Source organism: Bubalus bubalis, chromosome 17 (genome assembly GCF_019923935.1).
Source record: "Bubalus bubalis isolate 160015118507 breed Murrah chromosome 17, NDDB_SH_1, whole genome shotgun sequence".
Lineage (NCBI taxonomy): Eukaryota > Metazoa > Chordata > Mammalia > Artiodactyla > Bovidae > Bubalus > Bubalus bubalis.
In genome coordinates, this window is record NC_059173.1 from 811,725 (window position 1) to 832,197 (window position 20,473).

Below are 20,473 nucleotides of genomic sequence, written 5' to 3' on the forward strand. Positions count from 1 at the left end.
GTGAGTCCTCACCAAGTGTCGGATGATGCTGGCTGGTAGAGTAGGTGTTGCTTGAGCCCTTAGGTATGCCCTGCACCTTGCTTGGGGCCTCCCAGGTGGCGCTAGTGGTAAAGAACCTGCCTGTCCATGCAGGAGATGCAAGGGACACCGGTCCATCCCTGGATTGGGAAGATCCCTAGATGAGGGCATGGCAACCCACTCCAGTATTCTTGTCTGGAGAACCCCACAGACAGAGGAGCCTGGCGGGCTACAGTCCATAGGGTTGAAAAAGAGGCACAACTGAAGCGGCAGCACGCAGCACGCACGTACCTTGCTTGTGACTGGAGATAGCACGCAAGCAGTCGGGGTCCTGGCTCTTAGGAACGTTATGTCTCACCCTGCCGAGAGAGAGTGTGTGTGTTTGTGTGCATGTGTGGTAAGCCAGCACACAGATAGGTTAGTACAGGATTACAAGTGGCGACAAGCCCTTGTGGGAGTTGAGATGGAGCTGTATGGGGTGACTGGCTGGATAGTGGTACTCTGAGGAGAGTGGACCCTAGAGCCGGAGGAGGAGAATTCTGCTTTAGCAGACATGTTGAATTCGAGTTCAGTGGGTGCCAAAGTAGAGGGCAGGAGTCAGGAGTGCTGGCCATTTAGTGTTGGGAGTCAAGGGATACAGGCGTTTAAAGCCACGAGCCCGGGCAAGATCACCCAGTGCTTGAGTGTAGAGGGAGGTCTGAGGCTTGGCCCAGGGCACCCCAACGTGGTGGTCCGGCCTAGGGAAGAGGCCGAAGGGATCACGAGGGTTTTGGACCTTCGTGCTTGATGGCCACCTGTCCCTGGGTCGCCCAGGAGAGGGGGCTGCAGGCAGTGGGGTCCGGGTGAGCGGTGAGAGGGCGGATAGCGAATGTGGGTGTCCATCTGGAGATGTCGGCCTGGGGCAGAGATGGGGTCAAGGCCGGGTGGCTTTAGGGGCTCCGAGCGGAAGACCTGGGAAGCCAGGTCAGGCCAGGGCAGGTTTGGGAGGGGATGGCGTTGAGCTGCGGCCAGGTAGGCAGGCTAGGTAGGTGGTGCACAGAGAGGTGCAGAGACAACGAGGCTTCGATGCCGAGACTGCCCAGCCTCAGAGCGCAGGAAGCGTCCGAGCCGGGCGGGCGCGCGCTCGGACTGGGGGCGGGGGCAGCCAGGGACCACAGTTCCCGGCGTGCCCAGCGCCTGCTTCCGGGGCGGTTCGGCGAGGCCCGGAAGTACTTACGGAGTTCGTCCGAGGCGCCGCGGTCTGAGGTGTGTTTTTCCCCTGTTTTCTGCGCTCGTTGACCCTGCCGTCGCCATGGGGAAGCGACAGCACCAGAAGGACAAGATGTGAGTTGAGCCGCCACCGCCGGGAGCGGGCTTGTCCGCCCCGCGTCCCGCCCCCGAGCCCCTCTAGACGCCGCTTCCCGGGAAGCCTCCGCCGTCCCCGCGGGGCGCAGGCGCGGGTCTCCGGGGCCCCGTTCTCCCCGCCCCCTCGACGCCGCTTCCCCGGAAGCCTCCGCCGTCCGCGCGGGGCGCCCCCTCAGGCGCGGGTCTCCGGGCTCCAGTCCCCTCGGCTCCCCAGGCTCGCCGGCTCTTCCCTGGCGGGTCTCCTCGGGCGCGGTTGTCGTCCCTCGCCCGCCAATCCGCTCCCGAGCTCCAGCATCTTCCAGTTAAACCCACTTGGGCCCCCCAGCTGCCGTCGAAATTCTTTGGTTTTCTTAACAGCCAGACGATGTTCAGGACTGCTTTCCTTTAGGATGGACTGGTTGGATCTCCTTTCTGTCCAAGGGACTCCAAGAGTCTTTGCCAAGAGTCTTCTCCAATGGTTTTTCCAGTGGTCATGTATGGCTTTGAGAGTTGGACTATAAAGAAAGCTGAGCGCCAAAGAATTGATGCTTTTGAACTGTGATGTTGGAGAAGACTTTTGAGAGTCCCTTGGACTGCAAGGAGATCCAACCAGTCCATCCTGAAGGAGATCAGTCCTGGGTGTTCATTGGAAGGAATGATGCTGAGGCTGAAACTGCAGTACTTTTGCCACCTGATGCAAAGAGCAGACTCATCTGAAAAGACCCTGATGCTGGGAAAGATTGAGGGCAGGAAGAGAAGGGGATGACAGAGGATGAGATGGTTGGATGGCATCACCGACTCGTCGACATGGGTTTGGGTGGACTCCGGGAGTTGGTGATGGACAGGGAGGCCTGGCGTGCTGCATTCTGTGGGGTCGCAAAGAGTCGGACATGGCTGTGCAGCTGAGCTAACTGACTGAATGGCAAGATGAGGACGATCTGTGTCGACCTGTGGTTTTCTGCTTCCCCTTTGACCCCACTTCAGTCAGCATCTGCCCCCGTTGCTCCTGTCGGACTCCCTCAACTCCGGTGGGGCTCCATCCGGGGGTCAGCTCTCTGTCCTCGCTTCCTAGGGTTAACCCTAACCCTAACCCTAACCCTGACCACCTCTCTCCCTCTGAAGCCCTTCCTCGGTGTCTGGGGCACCACTCCCAGTTTTCAGGTTTCTTCATAGAGGGTGCTCTCTGGGTTCCCTCTGCTGGGTCCTCCCCTTCCCAGACCTCCTAGGTCTCCTCCCCGCGCCTCCTCTGTATTTTACATCCTCCTCGGGTGATGGCTCCAGCCTGGCTTACAACACCGCCCCTGGAAGATCTGATGGGCTTGTGGAGTTCAGTGAGTGAGCCCCGCTGTGGAAGGAACTTTTTGCTTGTGGAAGGGACTTTTTTTTTTAACCTTTTTATTGAATTTGTACCAGTATTGCTTCTGTTTGATGGTTTGGTTTTTTGGCAGCAAGGCGTGTAGGATCTTAGCTCCTCCACCAGGCACAGAACCTGCACCCCCTTCATGGTGCAGAAAAGCAGAGAGGAGCTCGCTCACTGTCAGCACTTGAGCCTGCTCTTCCCCTGTTTTCCCCTCTAAGTGGTCACAGCCTGGCTTCTTCGCTGGGGTCAGAAGCCTGGGAGTTTCCCTCTGGCTCCTGTCCCTCAGTAAGTCCTGGCACGTCCAGAAGCTGACCATGGTTGCTGGTGCACCTGTCCCCTCAGGTGGAGATTTTGCCGCTCCATCTTGGCCCTTTGTAGTCGCTCTCTGATCGGTTTCTGCTGCCTCCTGCTTGGCTCTCTGCACACCGCAGCCAGAGCGACGCTTTGAGGGCTCAGGGCCCTGTCAGAACCCCCCCAGTGCCTTCCCATCCCGCTTGAATCCAATCCAGAGTTCTCCCACGGCCCGCGAGGACCCTGGTGACGCGACCACCCCCCAAGTCTCTGTCCTCAGCAGCCCCTACCCCCGGGCGTGCGCAGTCCCTCTACCTGGAAAGCTCTCCCCCCAGGTCTTCATGTGACCAGCCACTTCTCACCATTAATCCTACTGTTAAATTGAGTTCGTCGGCGCAAGAAGACCGTCTGGGTTTGCTCACGGGTTTGTGTATGGCCCGTATCTGTATTCTGTTGTGGTTATCACAGTATGTCTGACACGTAGTAGGTGTTTAATAAGCATTTGCCAAGTGAGCGAAGTGACTTGGTCATCAGTTTCTTTCCAGAGACTCTGTCTTCATGAAAGGGCTTCTCTCTCTTCAGGTACATCACTTGTGCTGAATACACTCACTTCTATGGTGGCAAGAAGCCAGGTAAGGTGTGGAACCCTCCTGTTGCCTTTGGGTGTGTGGCACAGTTAAAGGGTGGTGCCTCGCTGTAGAGTGAGCCTGTGAACGCTAGCAAGAAGGCGGACACTGCCGTGCACAGGCGGGCGGAGGACGCAGCTCACAGGAGAGGCGGCACGCTAAGCGCTGGAGGAGGTGTTTGATCTTGGTGGCGGCTTGTTTCTCTTTCTGGCTGTGATGGGCTGTGTTGCTGCGAGTGGGGGCGACTCTTCCTGTGGAGCTGGGGCTCGGTAGCTGTGGTGCGTGGGTTTAGAAGCCCCGCGGCATGTCACGTCTTCCCAGACCAGGGTGAACCTGTGTCTCCTGCATTGGCAGGTGGATTCTTAACCACTGGACCACGAGGGAGGTCCTTTTTTTTTAAATGTTGGTGATTTTTTTTCTTTTAAACATAGGTTAAAATAATGTCAGGTCTATCAGTTAGTAATGCAGAGGACGACAGTATCTGCAGCCGTCATGGCTGCAGTCAGAAGAGCGCCCTCCCGCTCGCTGCCGGCCGGGAACTGGCAGGGCCTGCTGGGAGAGCGGAGCCAGGAGGGGCCCCGGCCGGGGTTAGCCTGCGCTGTGCCGTGGGAGGATCCCCCTGTGGGGTGTGCGCTTTCCTCCAGGCGCCTTCTTGGTGTGTTTTGGTTCTGTCTGTTTTAGACCACAGCAGTTTTTGCACTACGTAATTTGCGTCAACGTTTTCTTTTCTTTCTTTCTCTTTTTTTTAAGCAGGCTTTACTATTCCCATTGAAGTATAACGGAGCTACGGCACTATATTTCTTCCAGGTGTACAACACAGTAATCTGATGCTTCTCTACTTTGCACAGAAAACCCAAAACAGGCCCACTAGGCATCTGTCGCCACGCACAGTTACCAGGATGCTGGCTGCAGCCCGCGCTGTTAGGTTTCGTTCTTATGACTTGCACGCGCTTTTAATTTTTATTTGTTTATGTATTTGTGTAAACTTTGCTTATTCATTTGGCTGTGCTGGCTCTTCGTTGTGGAACGCGGGCTCTGGCTTCCTGACCAGAGTTGGAACACGGATCCCCCCTGCATTGGGAACATGGAGTCTTAGCAGCTGCACCACCAAGTCCCAACATGCACTTTTTCTTAAAATGTAGTCGACTTGTTGGAGCACATTTGTGAAATTCTTTACGGAATAATTATTTTTCCTGACCTTTGTTTTCATCTCACACAGATGTCCCACAAACAAATTTTCGTCGTCTGCCTTTCGACCACTGCAGGTAAGAGTTGGGAGAGCTTCCCCTGTCTCGCGCGAGTATTCTGGGGTGCTCCCCTGTGTGACAGTGAATCTGATCCCCAGAGATGCCGGAGTGGCTTCTGTCTGCGTCCTCTGCTCGCCTCTTCCCTGGGGCCAGAGAAAGGACCCACCTGTGTAGAGAGCTGGGTGGCTTTCTAGCCAGGCCGTTGTCTATAGCCCGGTACTCACCTCCCAGGGTGGTGTGCTCTGTCCTCAGGGCACCCGCATAGCCCAGAGAATCCGTGCTGGGCGGGCTGAGCGCCCTGGCCTAGGCGTCCCATCCAGGAAGTGGTTTGGCTCTGAGCTCTGGGCTGTCATGCTTTCCTTTTGGTCCTGAGTCTAAGTAGTAGCAGCAGCAGCAATATTTGTGCTACGTGGGCCTCCCTGCCCCCTTTGCTGGGAATGTGGGTCCCTGGGGGGCAGGGAGGGACACTGCTACAGAGTTGATCACAGGCCTTTTCCCTCACTGGGCTGGGGGAGCGGGCAGGGCTGCTGGGCCCCTTGGGCCCGAGTTTCCCCACGTTCGAGCCGTGGTCAGCTCTGTCCTGCACAGGTGTGTCTACACCGCATGCCACCCCCGCCCCCACCGGGTTCTGAATCAGCAGGTCAGGGTGAGCCTTGAGAGCTGGCCAAACTCTCCTGATGACCCCAGCACCGCAGTGAGGCTGGTCAACCAGATGGCACGGGGAAGGGAGGGGGCAGGGAGGCCCCCCAGTGGAGAGTGAGGGCTTCACCTGTCTCACTTGCTGAGGAAGCAGGTGAGGCCTCGGCATGGGCGGCCGGGGTTCTGTCCACCGCCAGCAGCCTTGTCATCTGCCTCCTGGGAGTGTGGTCTTGTGAATGGTTTTGTGGAGATTTTTGGTTCCCGGCGCGTCCCAGAGGCTCTGTGTCTTGCCCATTCTGTAACTCCTGGGGTTCTGGGGGAAGACGTGCCCTTGAGGCCCGGTTGGGAGAAGGTGCATGTTCATGCTCTTGCTATTGGGAGCTTGCCTCATCGTTGGCTCCTGCTCTGGTCAGTCCCAAGTGGTACCCGGGGCTGGAGGAGAGCAGTGGGCCACAGGGGCAGCTCCCTGGGGTGGCATCCAGGGAGGCGAGCCTGGTGCTGCCGGGCTCTCCAGGTCCCAGGGCCTGACCCCCACCGCCTGACAGGTGGGAGACAGAGGCACAAACAAGCCAGGTCAGAAGAGCCCTCAAGGGCTCGCGATGGGAACCCCAGGCCAGATAAAAGGCAGCCCCCCAGGCGCTGGGCGCCTCCACCTGCGGGCGCCGCTGCCCCTTAAGCAGGCCCTCCACAAGGCGGCAGGCGCCCTGCAACCCCCGCCTCCCTGCATCGGCGCTTCCCGGGCATCAGGCCTGGCCCGCGTCATGGGCCTGTTCTTGGGAGTATGCAGGAGCAGTCCCCGCTGTGCAGCGAGGAGTGGGCGGGGCCCCCCTGACCACGGCCGCCCCGCCAGCAGCTCTGGGTCGGGAGAGGGGGGTGCTCAGGAGTGACTCTGTCGTCCCTCAGTCTCTCTCTGCAGCCCTTCGCCTACCCGGTGTGCACCCCCGAAGGTGTCGTCTTTGACTTGCTGTGAGTTTTCCCTTGACTTCTAAGCTGACGGATGTGGTGAGGTTGCTGGCGCCTGCCCGAGACGGGGCAGCGGAGGGTGTGGGCTGCAGGCAGGGCCTGGGTGGGCCTCTCGGGGACGGGAGGGGCAGCAGTGCTCTGGCCTCTGCTGGGGCCCCAGCATTCTGGCTCGCACCCCTGGCTGCTGGAACGTTGGAGAGCGTGTAGCTTTCACGTCACGAAGGCAGAGCCGTGGCGAGGCGCCTGCCTTTCCGGTGCTGCCCTCGGAAGCCTCGTGCCCCGTCCGTGTTCCGACGGAAGCAGGCTTCTGTCGTTCCCCGTGACTCAGCCTCACTTCAGAAAACGTGGAAAGTGCTGCAGAGTGAAGGGAAGACGGGCGCTGTCAGGTTGGACCCCTTCTGCCTGGGAGGTGTCTGTGGGGACCTGGTAGAGGCCACACTGCGAGGGCGGCCCCAGATCCACTCTTCACAGTCACAGCGGGAGCTCTTTGCCCCTGTCGTTCAGAATTTTGTGGAAGTGTGGTTTTTGAGGCTGGCCCAGTGCCTCCTTGTAGAGCTGTGGCCACACGTGTGTAGGTCTTGCCGTTAGTGTTGTTTATCCGCGTTTGTGCGCAACCGACGCCTGCGTAGCCAGAAACACTCTTGTTCCCGTGATGAGGCGGAGAGTGCGGGCGGAGCGGCCCCCAGCTCCCTGGGCAGCTGCTCCCCATCCCAGCCCCCAGCTGTGGCCCGTCGCCGTCTGACGAACTTCGTCTCTTCCTTCAGGAACATCGTTCCTTGGCTTAAGAAGTACGGGACCAACCCCAGCAACGGAGAGGTAGGTGGCCATGCAGGAGCTTTGGTGAGGTCGGCGAACGCTCTGGTGTCACACACACATGTGCGCAGCCCCTCTTCCCCATGCCTGTCCTCCGTGGAGTATGCCCCCCATGTGCCCATGTGTGGATCACACAGTGGCACCGTCCTGCGGGGGCACCGCGGGCTTTGGCATCCTGCTGTTAGCAATGCTGGCCAGGCGCACGTGCAGTGGCCGCCAGCCTGCTGGCCCTTGGGCTGTGTTTTCAGCCTGGTAGCTCCTGGCACGTTGCCCTGGAGGAGTCGAAGCATTCCAGGCTCCGGCTGATGGGTGTGAAGGGGATTCGGGTCCCAGACCCTCGGAGGTGCTGGGCGTCCCACCCCTCTGGGTGATGCTCCTTACGGGCTCTGTGGAAGCTAGCTTCCCGCTGCTGACGTGCCATGTGTGCCATGCGGGAGAGAACGCAGGATCGGTCCCTCCCGCCGCAGCCGTGCACACCGTCACAGGCCTGGGCCCAGTTCTGCTGTGCCGGCTGCTCTCCGTTCCCTCGTGGCATGTCTGCGGTTCACTCGCAGGGGGGTGTTAGTGCTGCGGTGCGGGGCCGGCTCTGTTGCGGAGCAGGACCAGGGGCCAGGGTGCTACCCCAGAGGAGGATGGGGGCCTGGGGTTGTCGGGGAGCAGCGCCAGTACCGTGAAGACCCAGGGCGGGCGAGGCGGGGCGGACGGGCTGGGCACACCTGCCCCGAGGGGGCCTTGGCCTTCTTCTGGACGGGAGTTAAGGCGGAGAGGACTGCTGCCTGCCGCACCGGCCTGGTGGCCTCGGCACCGCTTCATGCTAGCTGCTTGTTTATTTTTATTAATTCCGTTTCTTCCAGAAACTGGATGGGAGGTCCCTGATCAAGTTGAACTTTGCGAAGAACAGTGAAGGTGAGTAATCCTTTCCAGACGGCTGGAGGAGTGGCCCGAGGGACCCGCGGCTCCACCTCTCACCAAGTTCTCACCTTCTGAGCAGGCCGGACACTCCTTCCCATTTCTCAAAAACGTGATGCTGTCTTCCTAGAGGCACAGGTAGTTTAAAGCTGGGAACAGATAAACTCAGACGCCCGACAGCGGCCGGAGGGAAGCTGGGGCTGGAGACGGGCGGCACACGAACTCGACTCTCGACCCTGAAATCATCAACTAAGATCAAGGCCAAGAGGGTGCTCTCTAGATGAAGTGTAGTAAAAAATTTAAAAAGGCACAGTTGAGGGGATGAGCCTCACTGTGGGGCGCTTGGGCAGTGTGGGCTGAGCCGGGCCCTGGGGGCACAGGCCCCGCCCGGCTGTGCTGCGGTCCAGGCGCCACCGGAGGAGCTGCTCAGGCTGCGGCAGGCGGGTGGCTGAGCGTGCGGCGCGGCTCTCAGGCTCTCTGCGCTCAGCTCGGCGTTGGCTGTCCGCCCCAGCCCAGTCCCGGGTCCTGCTCTGCACCCCTGCGTGCCCTCCCCTGTTGTCACTTGCCGGACGCTGTATTGAGGCAGCCTCCATGAGCTCTGACCTGTTCTCAGTTCGTCATGGGCCGGGACGTGCGCAGGTGCCCTGGTGGACGGCGGGGTCAGGGTTTGCAGGCGGGTGGGTTCCGGAGATGCGTGGAGGCCGGCCAGCCCCCAGGAGGTGCAGACGGCAGTGAGGAGCCAGCCGGCCTTGGCGGCCTGGACAGTCTCGGCGCCGGGGAGCTCCCTGCTCTGAGAGTGGCTCCTTCACAAGCATTCACTGAGTGCCGGCCTGCCGCATGCAGACAGCACAGGCCAGGCCTCTCCTGAGATGAGAGGGAGGGGGCTTTGGAAATGAGGCCACTGCAGTGGGTCAGACGTGCCCTGTCATGGGGTCAGAGGTGAAGTGGGCCAAGGGAGAGGGTCTGGGGGCCGGCTGATGGGTTCGAGAGGGAGTCTGCACACAGGTGAGACGTGAGGGGGCCTGTGGGGAGAGGGCTCCAGGCAGAGGCCCAGCCAGGACAGGCCCTGTGGCGCAGGGTCCGCTGTTACTTACACTGTGTGAGTGGAGCCAGGGTGGGGGCTGTGGTCTGGGGCCAGCTGAGGCAGGGAGCCCAGCAGTGTCTCGGGCCCTGGACAGTCACCAGAGGGCTCAGAGATTCGAGCAGGAAAGATCTGACCCAACTCGTTTTTTTAATTACTTATTTGGCTGTGCCGTGTCTTAGTTGGAGCGTGTGACATCTAGTTCTCGGACCAGGGATTGAACTTGCGTTGGGAACGCAAAGTTTTAGCCAATGGACCCCCAGGAAATCCCCCTCCACTGTGCCTTTTTAAATTTTTTACCACTCTTGATCTAGAGAGTGCCCTCTTGGCCTTGAGTCTTACCTGATGATTTCAGGGTCACGAGAGTCGAGTTTGTGTGCCGCCCGTCTCCAGCCCCAGCTTCCCTCCGGCCGCTGCCGGGCGTCTGAGTTTATCTGTGCTCCCGCTCCGCTCTGTCAGTGCCTTTGTGCCAGTTCACGCTTACATATTTGAGTGTGTCTCGAAAAGCTAAGGACGTAAGAAATGAGACCACTCTCGTCATACCTAGAAAGTTAGTATGAATTCTTCAGTGTCAAATATCCAGCCAGTGGTCCAGTTTCCAGAATGCCCTTGTAATTATTTTTTGCAGTTTTGAGGTCAGGGTTCTTCGAGTTCATGCAACTCCAGATCTCTCATCTCTACGTGTCCCCCTTGCTGCAGCGTCCTGTGGGGACTGACCTGCACGGGCTCCCCTGGGCGGGGGGTGCAGCGGGGCAGGGAGGGGCGCCGGAGGTGTCGGGACGGGGCAGGGTCTGAGAGGGGCTGTGGTGGGGTGTGCGGGGCTGACTGGTCGAAGGGGCAGCAGGCAGGTGGAGAGACAGGCTGGTCCCCGAGGCAGAGGGTGGCTGGGTGGGCTGGGGCTGACGCCAGGGCCGTCCTGCAGGGGGCGGAGTTCCTGCTCTCGGGGGAGGGGCCTGGGCGGGCCCCTGGGGGTGTCCCCCCCCCCCAGGCCTGCTGCCACGGGGTTCCTGCTCCCTTTCTCTGACCCCACACCCCCACCCTACCCCAACCCTGCACCCTCCCTGACCCCGCCCCGCCCCTGCGCCCTCCTTGACCCCGCCCCGCCCCTGTGCCCTCTCACCAGGGAAGTACCACTGCCCGGTGCTCTTCACCGTGTTCACCAACAGCAGCCACATCGTGGCCATCAGGACCACCGGCAACGTCTATGCCCACGAGGTGGGTCGTCACAAGCCCTGGTGGGGGGACACCCAGGGGGTGGGCCTGGGTCCCCGGAGGTCACGGGCTAAGAGTCACGGCTCAAGTAAGGGATGGTGGCCTGCCTGTGGCCTCCAGGCCTGGACCAGGCAGCTCTACCCGCTGAGTGGGTCCTAGTTCCTGGGCCCCGCAGGCCTGCAAAGACCCTGGAAGGAGCCCAGCTCCAGGCCCTGCCCGGGGCACATAGGGCTGGCGTTCCTGCTCTGGGCCTGCAGCCTGTGGGTTTTCACGCCCACCCCTGGAGCTTGGCCCCTTGGGGCTCTGGGGTCATGGGTTGGGATTGGGTGGAGATGGGCGGCTGGTTGGGAGCAAGATAGCAGGGACCCGCCTGGGGCCTAGGAAGGGCCCGCCCGCTGAGGGCGCACTCTGGTCCCCTCCTTTGCCCTTCCCCGCCCCCGGGGGCTCTGGGCTGCAGGCTGCGGGAGGCACTGTGACTGCGGCCTTCCTCCTGTAGGCGGTGGAGCAGCTGAATATCAAGGCCAAGAACTTCCGAGACCTGCTGACGGACGAGCCCTTCTGCCGACAGGACATCATCACCCTGCAGGTGATCACCCTCCTGGCTCCCTGCCTGTGCTGGCTGAGCCGCTCCCAGCCATGGGTCACCCCAGGCCTCTGTACAGGCCGCCGCCGCGGTCTGGGGCTCCTGGCTCCCTGTGGGGGCTGCCCCCAACTCATCTCTGCCCTCAGAGCGCCTTGAGGCAGAGATGCTGACGTGTTTCAAGCCTGACGGCTGGGGCAGGTGCTCAGGACCCAGGGCAAGCCTAGAGCACGCCTGTAGGTGTCCCGAGAGCCCCGAGTGGGCTCATGAGAGTCACGGCCGCAGAAAATCGGGGGGCCTGGTCCTCCTGTGGCTCGTCCCGTTATGATCTGAGGCCAGTGCACGGCCCTCCCCCGGGGTGGGCTCTTTGGCTGCGGGCAAACTGTGGGGTCCGCCTGGCAGCTGGCTGTAGAGGGTGGGCAGTGGGAGGGTGTCGGGAGGCACGCTGTGTCCTGTGCTGACAGCTGGGGGCGCTGCTTGGCTGTGAGCGGGGAGGTGTGCAGCTGGGGAGCGGGTTTGCAGCCCTGTCACCACCCGCCCCTGCCAACCCCCGGCCTCTCCCCAAGCCCAGGCCCCTGCCCGTCCCCCGCCTCCTCCTGCCCAGCAGCTGTGTGGCCCAGGACACACCGGATTCACTGCCACACACATTCTTTGTGCCATAGGACCCCACGAACTTGGACAAATTCAACGTTTCCAATTTCTTTCACGTTAAGAATAACGTGAAAATAATTGACCCAGGTACGTACAGCCGGGCTGCCCAGGGGCGAGGGGCTTGGGGAGCAGAGCCAGCGCCCCTGGGGGATGCTCCTCACCCCTCGGCAGAGTCAGGGGGTCCCAGCCTGCTCTGCACAGGCCTTGTGTCTCTTGAGCGGCTGTGCCGTCCTGGGCTGGATCAGCAGGGCCCCGGAGCCTGGGTGTATGGGGACCAGCTGGACCAGCCCCGCAGGGCTGCTTCCTCTCCTGGGTCCCTGGGGCCTGGGTTGCCCTCTGCACACCCTTCAAAGATGGTCCATTTCTCACTTGCAGGGCTGGGCAAGGCCGTGTGTGATGGCTGCCGGGGGGCAGGAGGGCCCCAGGAGGGGTGGGAGTGTGACGTGGGGCTGTGACCCCGGGGTCTGGCCGGGGCAGCGGCCTCGCCCCCACTCTCTCCACGGGCTTCCCCGGGGCTGTCATGACCTGGAGGCTGTGATGGACGGAGGCACTGGTTGCCCTGGCCTTGTGCCCGGCCGGGCTCTCAGTGGCTCTGGCCCGCTGTTCCCTCATGGCGTCTGGGGACGGCACTGGGCCTCGGCTGCTCAGGACCACCGTGCCGTCTCTAGATGAAGAGAAGGCCAAGCAGGACCCGTCTTACTATTTGAAAAACACAAACACGGAGACACGGGAGACGCTGCAGGAGCTCTACAAGGAGTTCAAAGGGGACGAGATGCTGGCGGCCACCATGAGGGTCCCCGAGAAGGCGAAGGTGGACAAGCTGAACGCCGTGAGTAGGGGGCCCGCTCCCCTGCCCTGGCAGCACTCCTGGAGTGCGGTGCTGGGTGGGGGGCTGCCGGCAGCCTCCGTGGTTCCTTGCCACAGAGCAGCCTGGGGTGTGGGCAGACATGGCCCTGCCGAGCTGGCCACCCAGAGCCAGAGTGACCCAGGGGTGCCGAGCTGCCGGGGGAGGGCGGCAGGTGGTCCCAGGGTGCCTGCCGCCCGGCCCTCACCTGCGTGTCCCACCCCCGTCCTTGTGCTTGGCCCTGGGTCCCCGTCGGCCGTGAGGGCACTGGGACTCATGCCCTGGCCTCTCGGGCCCTCAGCTGCCCCTGCCCCCTACCAGGCAGGGCCTGGGGACTGGGGCTGGGAGACCCCCTTTAAACAGCTGTCCAGGAAGGCAGGTGTGCTAAAGACAAGGGTGTGTTGTTCATGATTTTCTCTAACACAGCAGCTCTTAGTGTTTTGATGTGTTTTCTTCTGATGAGAAGAAATCTCTTTTTTGTGTGTTTAGAAGGAAAAAAATGTTTTATCGTGAATGACTTTTTCCTGTAGGAACTTGAAACCTTTAAAAGGGCGCTCGAGTGCCTAGTGCTCTGAACCCTAGAGGCGCCCATGCTCTGCCTGGCGCGCTTTTCCAGGTTTCACTTAACACGAGGCTTGGCAGCCAGGCCTTCAGCGCAGTTGAAGCCGAGGGTCGCAGCCAGGCTCTCCCTGGGCCCTGCAGGAGAGGCCAGCGTGGGCTGGGCGTACTGTCCGCCCAGGAGGCCCCCTGGCACCCGGGGGTGGTGGAGGGAGGCGAAAGGCAGGCCCAGGGTAGAGGGGCGGCCCCCGTGGTGAGCGCCGGTGCGGTTTCCCCGCAGGCCCACTACTCCACCGGGAGGGTCAGCGCCTCCTTCACGTCCACCGCCATGGTTCCCGAGACCACACACGAAGCAGGTAGCGCCTGGCTCCGCTCCTTGTCTGTGGCGGCCGAGCACAGGTGTCCCCCCTGCCTGCCTCGGTTCTGTGGGCTTGCCAGCAGCAGCTCGCCGGTGGTCAGGCGGGGATGGGCCCTTTCGAAAGTGGGCTTGTGTCTGGGTGGGGGGCAGCCCCACCCAGGCCCCAGCGCCCGCCTCTGCTGGTCTTGGCTGGTCAGGGCCCACCGTCCCCCAGCCCCCTCCTCCTCTCCCCTTGTCGGCCCCCGGTGCCCGCCTTTCCCCTGGGTCCCCAAGCCGGGACAGGCGGGCAGCTCGGGCGTCTCCTCGTAGCCGCCATCGACGAGGACGAGCTGCGCTACCAGTTCGTGAAGAAGAAGGGCTACGTGCGGCTGCACACCAGCCTGGGCGACCTCAACCTGGAGCTGCACTGCGATCTGGTGCGTGGGTGCCCCCCCGGGAGCCCAGTGCGGCCGCGGGGTGGCCAGGCTCACATGTGCAGCGGCCGAGGCCCGGCTGCGGGCCCCGGGAACCCTTGCCCCCGCCGAGGCCGCGGTGTGACTCGCCGGGGCCCTTGGCCTGTTTCAGACGCCGAAAACCTGTGAGAACTTCATCAGGCTCTGCAAGAAGCGATACTACGACGGCACCGTCTTCCACCGGTCCATCCGCAACTTCGTGGTGAGTGCCGGCGCCGGCCGCCCCGCCCGGGTGTGGAGCCCTCCCCACGCGGGTGCTGAGCCCTGGTGCCTGGGGGCTTTCTCGGGCCCAGCCCAGCTGGCCACATGGAGCTTGTGGGGGAGATCTCATTGTCCCCAGCAGAAGCTGGGGGCTCATGGCGGGGCTCCTCACTGGCGTGCTCTTCCCACAGATCCAGGGAGGCGACCCAACGGGCACTGGCACAGGTGGGTGCTGGCGCTGGGCCCCTGGGGCGCCGGCTGCACCGTGGGCCGTGAGGGGAGGGCGTGGGGCCCCAGAGCCATGGCCTACGGCCTCCAGCCCCGTTTCCTTGCTCTGCGCTGGTGGCGAGGCCTCCTCGGGCCCCCAGGGGCCCCCGCGTGGCAGCAGACCTAGGGGCCCAGCGATGGGGGTGAGCTCTGCCCCAGGGGCTGCTCCTCCAAAGCCCCCCAGCCTGCTGGCCACTTGGGCCAGCCCACCATCTCTCATGTGGAGTTTACCCTGAGGGCCTGCGGCTGGGGCTTCCGGGCAGCAGGGGCTCCCGGGCAGCTGGGGGTGGGGGCCCTGGGGCGGCGAGGTTTCTGGGCTACCTGGGTCGCGGTCGTCCTGCTGCCCTGGCCTCTCTTCCAGGTGGGGAGTCATGCTGGGGGAAGCCCTTCAGAGACGAGTTCCGGCCCAACCTCTCGCACACGGGCCGCGGGGTGCTCAGCATGGCTAACTCGGGGCCCAACACCAACAAGTCTCAATTGTGAGTTGATGGGGGCAGCGGGCAGGGGGCGGACTCCGCGGGCTGTCAGCCTTGCCCAAGGTCGTGCCCACCTACGTCCGTCGAGCCAGGAGGCCGCCCCACACTCAGGCGCTGCCTGCTGAAGGCTGACCTTGTTAGCAGGAGGTGGGGCGCCCGCGGCTGCTGCACTGCAGCCTCACCCGCTGCCTCCCCATGGCAGTCCCTGGGGAGGAGGAGTTTAAAAGCGCTGACTGCTTAGCTGTATCCTAGATGCTTCCCGCAGGTGTTACAGTCCGCGGGAAGGTTGGGTGTGCGCTTGGGCCTGCACTGGAGTCCGCCTCTCGCGCGGGGTCCCGGCTGTGCCTTCGTGCGTGTCTGGGAGGCCGTGGGGGCACAGGGCGTGTCTGAGTGGTCCCGGTGTCTCTGAGCCGCCCCTCCGTGGGTGAACAGGGCCTTGCTCCTGCCCGATGGTGAGGATGCCGTTGGCCTGGCGTGGCTTGTTGGCCCCTGGCCGTCTCAGGCGCCAGTGGGGCAGGCCGGGCCCCATCCAGTGGGCGGGTTTGGTTATTCTCGTCTAAAGGTAGAGAAGTGTGCGGAACTCAGGGTCTCAGGCCAGAAGGAAGGGTGGCGACCAAACCCGGGGGACTTGTTCCCAGTGGTTTTCCTGTACCTCCCTCAGCGGGGCCCCTGGGGAGCGGCCCACAGAAGAGGGACCTCCCGCCGACCACGAGGAGGGCCTTCAGGCCAGCCTCGGCGCCAGCGTCTGCGGGGCCTGCGGCGCTCCCCGAGGGCGGGCCCCGTGCTGTCTCCTGTCCGCTTTGCTGAGTTGCTTATCCTCCGACGTGGACGTGATTCCAGTCGGAGCCGTGTGGCGTGTTTTAGAGGATCAGGCAGCGTGAGAGCCTCCAGGTGGGGACGTGCCTCGGCTTTCCAAGGACGTCTTCTATCTTTTTAATGGGACTTCACAGTTCCTGCTCACGGGTGCCCTGCCTTCCTGCAGACAGCTGCGCCTGGAGGGTTTTGTGGTTTGTGACAGCTTGGAAATGGAGCTTCTCTTCCCTCATTCTGGGGCGGTGGTCGCTCACGTAGAGGAGATTATCGGGTCCATCTAGGTCGTGGGGGGCGCAGTTGCCGAGTGGCGTCTATCCGGGCCCTTACCTGAGAGACTCAAGGCTTTGTGGACACTTGTGTTCTCAGCTTGAGGGGTGGTGGACTCGGGTCCCTCCGGCTGGGCTGTGCGGGGCCGGTGAGCAGCGTGGTCACCTGATCCGGCTCCCGGGCCTGCTTTTCCAGGCGAGGTTTCAGAGTTTGTGTGTTCCTGGGACGTCTGTCCCTGGGGTCCTGTGTTTTCCTCCTGTAGGCTGTGGGTGCAACCCTGGGGGGTCAGCCTCTCTGCCGTGTCCGTGTGTCTGTCCCAGCTGAGACTGTGCACAGTGCACTGTCCCATGTGGGAGCTTGGCCTGGGGGCGCTGAGGCAGGCGGGGAGGGAGGCGTGGGCTCTCCCTGACCACCCCATCCTTCCCCAGCTTCATCACTTTCCGCTCCTGTGCGTACCTGGACAAGAAGCACACCATCTTCGGGCGGTAAGGCGCTGGGCAGGGTCTGTGTTGGGGCTGGGTGGCCGCCTCCCCCAGGCCGGGCCTGTGCCCCTTTGTCTGGTCTGTGCGCAAGTTGCGGGGGTGACCCTTAGACACAAGACCTGCCCCCCGCAGGCCCTCCCTTTGCAGTCCCGAAGCGCAAAGCTGGGCCATGTCCTGTCTCTCCACCTTTTATCCAGGACTCGGTGTTCACCCTTAGCGCCGAGCCCTCTGCAGACGTGTGTGTGGATGGGTCCGTCAGTCTGTGCTGGCAGCCGGCCCACCTGCTCACAGTCTGTGCCGCAGTCAGGGTGTGCCCCGCGTTCAGGGGTGCCCGTGCTGGGCACGTTCTCAGGTGCCCGTTGCTCTGCTGCAGTGTTGTTGGGGGCTTTGACACATTGACGGCCATGGAGAATGTGGAGAGTGACCCCAAAACTGACCGCCCTAAGGTATGTGCCTCAGAGCAGAGGGCTCTCCCCTTGGGCTTGGAGCTGGGTGCGTGGCGGGCAGGTGGGGGGCCTGCTCATGCCCCCCTCCCCCACCAGGAGGAGATCCGGATTGACTCTACCATCGTGTTCGTGGATCCCTACGAAGAGGCCGATGCTCAGGTGAGGAGGGGCCTGGGGGGACGGCTGTGCCCGCGGCCGGCCCGGTTCTGTCCCTGGAGCCCCGCCTGGGCCAGTGCTCGAGCCCGCCTCCACCCGGCCCCCACAGATCGCTGAGGAGCGCAGGAAGACACGGCTGGAGGCAGCGGCCCCCGAGAGCATGGCCAAGAGTAGCCAGCCCCCGCAGGGGAGCCAGGGTCCCCAGACATACCGCCAGGGGGTGGGCAAGTACATCAGCCCGGCAGTCACGTGAGTTTCCCCGGTGCCCACGCCCCGCATCCCGGGGTCAGAGCCTGTCAGTGGGGGTCAGATGGAGGCTCCAGGACTGCGCTGTCAACTGGGAGGAGCTGGGGAGTCGGGCCTGTGCGGCCCTGTGACGTGCAGGGGCTCCTCACTGGGGGCCCACGGGCACACGGCAGCTCGTGTTTGCTGTGCCCCCCAGGAAGCGGGTAGCAGAGGAGGAGCCGTCCACCAGCGCAGCTGTCCCTGTGGCCAAGAAGAAGCCCAGCCGCGGCTTCGGGGATTTCAGCTCGTGGTAGCAGCCGGCCGCTGTGCTGGATCCAGTAGGGACTTGGGGCTGGGTGTGCGAAGCTGACCATCCGCCCTTCAATAAAGCTCTGGCTGCTGCCCGAGTCCTCTCCTGGCTCCCTCCCTGGGCAGGTGGCTTGGCCCGGCCGTCTCTGCATCTCGGGCTTCCGGGGAGGAAGGGCTGTCTTCTGATCCCCATGCCCCCTACTGGTCACCTCAGGGTGGCCGGTCCACTTGGTGTGGTCCTCCAGCCAGTGGTCACCTGGGACCTCAGACCAGACCTTTTGACTCGGCGGGGTAGAGCCTCGATGTTCCGTCCAAAAGCCTTTTCTGCCTCTTGCTTGGGTTCACTGGGCCCACCCAGGCCCAGGGCTGCTCCCTCTTCTGTCAGGACAGGGGGCTCCTGCTGTCCTGTCCGGGGCTGAGCAGGGCCCTACCCTGGGGACCCGGCCTTGTGCTCACACTGACCGGTGCCCTGCGCAGGGGGTCATCTCCCAGCTGAGGAGCCGCAGAGCCCGTCCTTCCCACGTCACCCCCTGCAGCCCTCCCCCTGGACACGCCCCCTCGGCTTCCAGAAGCACCTCAGACGCTCAGGACAGCCGCCTCCCAGGACCACGTCCGCTCTCACTGGGAGGCCCACAGCCTCCCTGCAGCCCTCGCCCACTCCCAGCGCTGAGCTCCCGGGTCAGCACGGCTGCCCCCTGCCAGGCTCTGTGCCCACTTCTGTCCGGTCTCTCCTCACCCGAAGCCTCACGGCAGCGAGTGCACCTGGCTCGCTTCCAGAAGGTACTTGTGGATCTTCCCATCTCTGCTGCTGGGCCCGGGCCCACAGGTCCACACACACGGTGGCACCTCCCCCGCTAGAAGCCCACTGGGACTCCTCTGAGGCCTGCAACTGTCCGCGGGACCTGGGCTCCACAGGGACTATCCAGCCCCACGCCTGCGGCCAGGCCGCCCTCCCCCGTGTCTTCAGGACCTGGCGCCAGCTCCTCCTCGGCTGGGAACTGCTGGGCAACTCACTCAGTCCTTGGGAGCCGGGGTCATGGGTAGGAGGTGTGCAGGGCGCTCGCCTGAGGCTCCTGGAAAGGGGCACCCCGCCCGCATCAGCTCTCAAGAAGGGAGGCCGCCGCGGGCCCCTCACTGCCCTGCCAGACCCCCAGACCATCGATGCTGCTGACCAGGAGGCAGCGAACGTTGCAAGCTTTATTTTGGAAGCTCACGCAGACAGAGCATGGAGGGCCGGACACGGGCGGTCCTGCTTGGGGAGCACGCCTTTGGGCTGGCCTGGGCTTCTGTCTGTCCGTCCGTCCATCCAGCGGCCGGGGCCACCTGCCCTGACGGAAGGCCAGCCACCCCGGGCTGCGGACCCACAGCTCCACAGAGGGGGCAGGCCCGCCAGAGCCCCTGATGAGGGAGGCCTTACATCTGAGCTGCAACTGTGCTTTTCTAGATGTTAAAAACATTGTGTAAGTCCCTGCTGAGGGCATCAGGTAAAGTAAAGGCCTTACGAAACAGTTCCCATTTCTGATCTCTCCTGTTAGCTGACAGATGCCATCAAGAGTAAGCATTAAGGTATAAAAATACTATATATATATACTTATATATACACGTAGGTATAAAACAGCCAGAGCTAAACCACGTTTCTAAAGTAAACGTGCAAAGAACACTACGTGGTGGACTTAAATGCATTTATAATCCTGGCGTCACCTCCCACTCTTCCCAAGGAAAAAAATATCTTAAATAATTTAAATAAAAGTCACGGGGTAATAGCCGTGTAGGAACTTAAAGGGGATGTCCAGCACTTGACCCACACATCTGGCTGTGGCCTCAGGAGCATTCGTCCTTGAAGCCACTCACGGTCAGTTCGTTTGGTTTCAAAAGGAGCTCGGGTTTTGCAGAAGACCCACAAGGAAAGCGGCTGAGAGCCTTGGTTGGCGTCAGCTTCAAAGCCGTCCCACACCACGGGGAAGAAGACTGCCGCGCCCCCAGAGACGGCCCAGAACACACGGTCCACATGTGAGTGCAGTGGACATGGGAGCCACAGGAGGCTCCTCAGCGTCCAGAAGCATCTGCTGGAGAAGCGCCTGGCCGCCGGCTGAGGCTTGGGGAGGGGCACCGGCTCAGGCTGGCTCTCAGGGGTTCGGACTCGGCCCTCAGGGTAGGCGCCCGCTAAACCTTCAAGGGGCTCTGCCAGGAGGCGGCCTGCTGGGCACTCTCGTGGATGACCCAGTACCCGGGGGTGGTCCAGGCTGTGGGTCAGAGGGTGCCCATGGGAAGCTCACCTGATCCTGGAGCACCAGCTGGGGCTCTGGCTCAGGGGAGAGCCCCCCCATCTCCAGTTCGTGGCCGTGGGATTGTGGAGCCAGGGTCCTGGGTGTCTCAGGGCCCAGCGAGCACACTGAAGGCCTCCGGATGCATTGAGGGGCAGGCCGGGCTCACCGGCCAGAGGGCCTTTTGGCCTCCACTCTCCGCAGGCTGGCCAGAAGCCACATGCAGCCCAGCCCTGCAAAGGCCCAGTGCGTGGGAACTCGAGCAGAAGCAGGGCAGGCTGGGGCCCCCAAACAACCAGAGTTTACACCTGTCTTACAGCTGGAACCTTCTGTGGAAAACGTGAAAACAGTGGCAGATCTTAATTTGGAAGTTTATCCTGTTCTGGTGTCTTTCAAATATAGGAAAAATAATTCTTCTTCTTCAAGTACATCAGAGTAGAAAAGAAAGTCCGCTTTCCCTCAGTCCAGTGTGATCAGCTCAAACTGCGGGCCAGCCACTCAGGGCCTGTGCATAGGCCCGGGGCCATGTCTGCTGACCACTTGCTCACCTGCCTTCTAGATAAAGAAGCTACTGGCTTCAATGAACACGGTGTTCCATTAGACACGTTTCTTTCTAGCTCATCTAAAGTGTTACCCATGGCG

General features: G+C 62.4%; 1 protein-coding gene across 4 annotated transcripts; it reads left to right on the forward strand.

The window, feature by feature from the left end:
* The first annotated feature begins 1,187 nt into the window (after window positions 1-1,187).
* PPIL2 (peptidylprolyl isomerase like 2) lies at window positions 1,188-19,075 on the forward strand. Of its 4 annotated transcripts, none has more exons than XM_006065593.3 (20): window positions 1,188-1,341; window positions 3,575-3,624; window positions 4,838-4,883; window positions 6,408-6,470; window positions 7,232-7,283; window positions 8,135-8,186; window positions 10,394-10,485; window positions 10,979-11,068; window positions 11,725-11,800; window positions 12,382-12,542; window positions 13,396-13,471; window positions 13,783-13,889; window positions 14,038-14,127; window positions 14,318-14,351; window positions 14,755-14,872; window positions 16,378-16,434; window positions 16,805-16,877; window positions 16,974-17,036; window positions 17,143-17,282; window positions 17,476-17,665. In XM_006065593.3, the coding sequence occupies exons 1-20, from the start codon at window positions 1,310-1,312 to the stop codon at window positions 17,570-17,572; spliced, it is 1,569 nt and encodes a 522-aa protein (XP_006065655.2). In that variant the 5' UTR covers window positions 1,188-1,309; the 3' UTR covers window positions 17,573-17,665. The 4 variants fall into 4 exon arrangements, with proteins under 4 accessions (XP_006065655.2, XP_044786541.1, XP_044786540.1 ...); XM_025267224.2 differs by lacking the exon at window positions 1,188-1,341 and adding an exon at window positions 2,185-2,369; XM_044930606.1 differs by lacking the exon at window positions 6,408-6,470.
* Window positions 19,076-20,473: the final 1,398 nt, after the last annotated feature.

What these genes read in the sequence shown, in the direction of transcription:
- PPIL2 (XM_025267224.2), top strand. Translation starts at nt 2,269, where the DNA reads ATGAGGACGATCTGTGTCGACCTGTGGTTTTCTGCTTCCCCTTTGACC. An exon ending in CCAACCCCAGCAACGGAGAG is followed by an intron (nt 7,284 to 8,134) that starts GTAGGTGGCCAT and finishes CGTTTCTTCCAG; the next exon opens with AAACTGGATGGGAGGTCCCT. An exon ending in TGGAGCTGCACTGCGATCTG is followed by an intron (nt 13,890 to 14,037) that starts GTGCGTGGGTGC and finishes GGCCTGTTTCAG; the next exon opens with ACGCCGAAAACCTGTGAGAA.